Source organism: Triticum dicoccoides, chromosome 1A (assembly GCF_002162155.2).
Source record: "Triticum dicoccoides isolate Atlit2015 ecotype Zavitan chromosome 1A, WEW_v2.0, whole genome shotgun sequence".
Taxonomy (NCBI): domain Eukaryota; kingdom Viridiplantae; phylum Streptophyta; class Magnoliopsida; order Poales; family Poaceae; genus Triticum; species Triticum dicoccoides.
In genome coordinates, this window is record NC_041380.1 from 486,114,046 (window position 1) to 486,119,114 (window position 5,069).

The following is a 5,069-nucleotide window of genomic DNA, read 5'->3' on the forward strand; positions in this document are numbered from 1 at the left end:
GCCGGGCTTAGAGGGATGGTCGGGGCTGCGACCAGCAACGACGGTGGGAGGAGGTCGAGGGGAGGACGGGGCGGTGAAGCGGTGCGCGGTAGCGCCAACCGGCCGCGGGTGGTGGAGGCCGGCGGTTAGGGCGGGGTAGGCTTGGGGGTCGGGAGGGGAAAGAAGGAATGGAGGTTGAAGATGAAGTGAATCTGTTTTGAACCGTTGGATTATGATCTAGCAGTTCCTGTATAAGTGACTGATGGATGGATGAAAACATTTCAGGTACGTGACGTACAGTCGGTCCGGTATATAAAACGCCGCGGGCGCAGCCACAACGCCAAACGCGCACGCACACGCACACACTACCATAAAAGCAGAGCCGAGCGCACGCGCGCGAAAGGAGCTCGGGAAAGCCCCGATCGATGTTCTTCCTCATGGTCGCGGGCGCGGGCGCGGGTTCGACCACGTGTCACGTCGCGGCGCACGCCCTGGCGAGCCCGGTGGCCGCCGTCTTCTTCGCCTCGGCCGTGTGCACGCTGGCCCTCGCCGTGCTCCTGGGCTCCATGCGGCTGCGGCCGCCGTGGTGGTGCGCGTGCGCGGTGTGCGAGGCCTACCTGACGGCGTCGTGGACGGGCGAGTTCGACAACCTCTGCGACTGGTTCGCCCACCTGCTGCGCCGCGAGCCCGGGCGGACCGTGCACGTGCACGTCCTCGGCAACGTGCTCACCGCCAACCCGGCCACCGTCGAGCACATGCTCCGCGGCCGGTTCGACAACTACCCCAAGGGCGCGCCCTTCTCCGCCATCCTCGCCGACTTCCTCGGCCGCGGCATATTCAACGTCGACGGCGACTCCTGGCTCTTCCAGCGCAAGCTCGCCGCCGCCGAGCTCGCGTCCCCGGCGATCCGCGCCTTCACGGCCAGCGTCGTTGCCTCCGAGCTGAGGTGCCGCCTCATTCCTCTGCTCCACTCTGCTTCCGCTGAACAGGGTGGCGAGGAGAAGCTGCTCGACCTGCAGGACGTGTTCCGCCGCTTCGCTTTCGACTGCATATGCAAGATCTCCTTCGGCCTCGACCCCGGCTGCCTCGAGCTGTCCCTGCCTATGTCGGCGTTCGCCGACGCTTTCGACACAGCGTCGATGCTCTCGGCGCGGCGAGCGACGGCGCCCATGCACGTGGTCTGGAAGCTTAAGCGGTTGCTCAACATAGGGGATGAGCGGGAGCTCCGCGACGCGATCGGCCTCGTCGACGATCTTGCCGCCGAGGTCATCCGGCAGCGCCGCAAGCTCGGCTCCGCTACTGCCTCGGGCGACGACCTCCTGTCGCGCTTCATGGGCTCCATCAACGACGACAAGTACCTCCGCGACATCGTCGTGAGCTTCCTGCTGGCCGGGCGCGACACCGTCGCCTCTGCTCTCACCGCCTTCTTCCTGCTCCTCTCCGACCACCCCCACGTCGCCGACGCGATCCGGGACGAGGTCTCCCGCGTCACCGCCGGAGGGAGAGACGTCGACGACCACCCCGCGATCGCCTCCTCCGAGAATCTCAAGGACATGCACTACGTGCACGCGGCCCTGTACGAGTGCATGCGGCTGTTCCCGCCGGTGCAGTTCGACTCCAAGTTCGCGGCCGGGGAGGACACGCTCCCGGACGGCACGCCCGTGGCCAAGGGCACCCGGGTGACCTACCACGCGTACGCCATGGGGCGGATGGAGTCCGTGTGGGGGCCCGACTGCGCCGAGTTCCGGCCGGAGAGGTGGCTCCGGGACAGCCAGTTCGTGCCGGAGAGCCCGTACCGGTACCCGGTGTTCCAGGGCGGCGTGCGCGTCTGCATTGGCAAGGAGCTGGCCATCATGGAGATGAAGGCCGCCATCGTGGCCGTGGTCCAGGGCTTCGACACCGAGACGGTGGGGCGGAGCTCGCGGCGGCCCAAGTTCGCGCCGGGGCTCACCGCCACGTTCGCCGGGGGGGTGCCGGTCAAAGTGCGCCGGCGAGCACGTGCGCGCGGCTAGGTTTATACAGTAACTTTTTTTTACGTCGCCGTCAGCCGCACGGGATGGATGGATCTATTCGTTTCATCTTTGCTTTGCGACCGCACATCGGATGTGATCGGGCGCACGCAAACTTGTTGTAATCCACTCCTGCTCGAGAGTCAATGGCAGCACCCAGCTTGGTGAGTGCGCTGGAAGGAATGAGTACCATCGTAAGAGCGGATTAGGCTAAAGCTAAGTGACCTTTCCTCGGGTGCGACTTGGGCCAACGGTGCAGCCGCCGGAGATCTTTCCAAGTTCAACGCACAAGTTCGTGCCCCAACCTCCGATGCCATTATTGATGACAGATTTCCCATCCGATGCAAAGTTAGAGAACAGATGTTCTTCAGCGTGGATTTTCTAGTTATGGACAGCATCGATTCAATTATTGAGAGGTGGTCGGCCATTGATTGAATGAATTGCAGTGTACTATTGTTGTTCGATTATGCAGAGGAAGAGAATTGTGCGTTGCCAGAGGATAAACAATGTGTGTGATTGAGATGATAAACTTTTGGGATTTGCTAATCCTCATCTAGATGAGAACTAACAAAGTCTCATCTAACTCTTACATTATTGGATTAATCTTATTAAATAAAAAGACATGCCTCAGTAATTCAATCTATTTTAGGGTTAGGGTAAACTCTCCTCTTCTTGAGTTCGGTTTTCGATCCTCCTTGAGTTCGTCCATCTGGATGTAGTTGACGGAGCTCCGGTGTAGATTCATGTCATCTTTCTGGAGCAGTGAAGTTAGAGTTTCTCGTCGTGTGGCGACGTTTAGTGTCAGGTGCTTCAGATTTATTCGAGGGTTCAACGACGATGACTGCGGCTCCAGGACGCTCGTCCTAGGGGCATGTCCACAAACACTTTCCATCTGTCATCGACAAGGTCAACCCGGCTCCGATAGAGGAACGGCGACAACGACGCATCGGCGGCTCGTTCTGGCAGCATTAATGGTTCTTCGGTGGTCTCGGAATATCGATGTAGTTTTATTATAGTTAAGATGCTTTGTACCTATGATATATGATAGTAGATGTTGATCTTTTTAAATGAAAGATGAGAATTAGCAAATCCAGGAAAAGAAAATTGAGAAACTCATTTCAGCACAAGGATAAGTACGTGCTACTACGATGAGACTCGAGTGGAAGGGGGGGCAATGCACATGTGCCGGGGGCCTCGTGCGACTGCAACTGTTGGATCGGATCCTACCTTTCCAAGTGCCATGCACGAGACCGTTCTTCCGGACGCCTTGCCAACGAATCGCTGCTGTGCGATGGCCACGCATGTGCTGCAGTCGTCTGCCAATCCATTCATTTATCATCCCCCGGCCCGCCCAACGTTTCGCTTCTCATGCAGACAGACACGGGCGAGGTGGGGAGCACGTTTTGTTTGGTAGGGAAGGGGAGGGTATACAGTCGTGGGAGTACTACTGTAGTTCATATTCGTCACATGTGTTCGGTATCACATTCGCGTACGTACGACCGTCCAGCTGCGGTTGTCCCTGCCAATCAATGCTCAAAATTAGGTGGAAATGGGTGTTTTTTATGTAAAAGAATGGTTATTCCCTCCCTTAACCTTTTACTTGTCTCATTTTTACCACTTTTTTTTATAGAAAAAACACGCAAGAGCATTCCGTGCCTCCTGTATTAAGACAGAAGGGAATATTTTTTTTCAAGAAAAGACATAAGGGAATATACACTACAAAGTTTATGTAGCTCCGATCACATGTGATCCGCCACAATCCATCCTTGCAACCGTTCACAAGCCTCTAGATCTCGCTAGTTTCCACATCGCAAATTCGAAGTACGCGAGATACAAAATCAAAATATTTTTTGATTGCCATCATTGTCTGCCCTTACCAAATTTCTCGAAATGGCCAAAACATTGGTCCTTGTTTGGTCGATTTCCAATTCTTTTATGACAATGCTCCTTTAGCAACTCTAGTTTATTTTCTCTAGCCAAATTTGGTTGACTCACGGTCAAGCAAAACGCCGACCTAATAATTTTGCTTATACTCAAATTTTTGGTAGGGTAAACTCGGGCAAGAATAAAAAAAATGTTACGTCTTCGACCATGTCAATGTTGCTTTCTTGCTACGAAGTGCCACCATCTACCCGACACACTTTCTTTCCCTTTTTCCTCCCCACCGACTCTCGGGACTAACAAAGCTTCTCTTCCCACATCTAGTGTGGCGTCCAACAACCTTCAGGAGCAGATGCATGACCACCTTCATGCGTATGTTGTGTAGCACCTTTCCGTCACGGGGCTAGGGTTTTGCCATCTAGTTGCGGCACGAGCATCGTCGTGGTTTCCGCACATGTCACCTATGGCTTACATGTCAAAAAGGCGCGATCAAGTTCGCCAAAGACATTGTCACACCTTCTCATGGTTGCGAGATGATATAGGGTAGTTGCTCATTGTTTATCTTTAGTTCCAAGTTGAAAATTGGTGTATGTACTATTCAATATGAATATCGAGTTGATATTGGTTGAGAAATCGGTTCTGTAGGTAGAATGTTGGATTTTATGAGTAAAAATATGATTATATTGTGTTGAAGTTTTATCTAGGCGGGTTAAGTTGACTTCTTTTATGGGTAGAATGTCAATTTATATTAGGTTGGAGGTTGGAATTCCATTTCACATGAGATGAAAGTAGCAAATGCTCTGTTTGAAGTTGATTTTTTTCTAGCTTGAAAGTTGCTTATGTTTTGGTTCAAAGTTGTTTTTAATATATAATTTTGTTTTCCCCCTCTGGCTTTATCAACAGTGACGTCACCGCGAAAGAAGTTTGTGTGCGTCCGCGTTTTAAGGGTTGCTGCGGTGTAAGAGCATGTCTAGTAGAACCCTCAAACCCTCAAACCCTCACTAGCGTTTTAAGGGTCTAAAAATGGTCTTTTTGTGCACTTTTACGGGTTAAAAAATAGGGGCAAAGATTAGAACCCTCAAACCCAACCCTTATAACGGAATATTCCCCATGAACGACGTTGTCATTGCGGGCATACTGTCGAGCACCTCGTGCACGACGGGCGGAGGGCGGCGCGGGGGCGGACGGCGGGGCGGCGCG

At 53.8% G+C, this 5,069-nt stretch overlaps 1 protein-coding gene across 1 annotated transcript; it reads left to right on the forward strand.

The window, feature by feature from the left end:
• The first annotated feature begins 336 nt into the window (after positions 1-336).
• On the forward strand, positions 337-2,534 carry LOC119281306 (cytochrome P450 94C1-like). Its single transcript, XM_037561849.1, has one exon. It carries the CDS (start codon positions 405-407, stop codon positions 1,989-1,991), a length of 1,587 nt encoding a protein of 528 aa, XP_037417746.1. The 5' UTR covers positions 337-404; the 3' UTR covers positions 1,992-2,534.
• Positions 2,535-5,069: the final 2,535 nt, after the last annotated feature.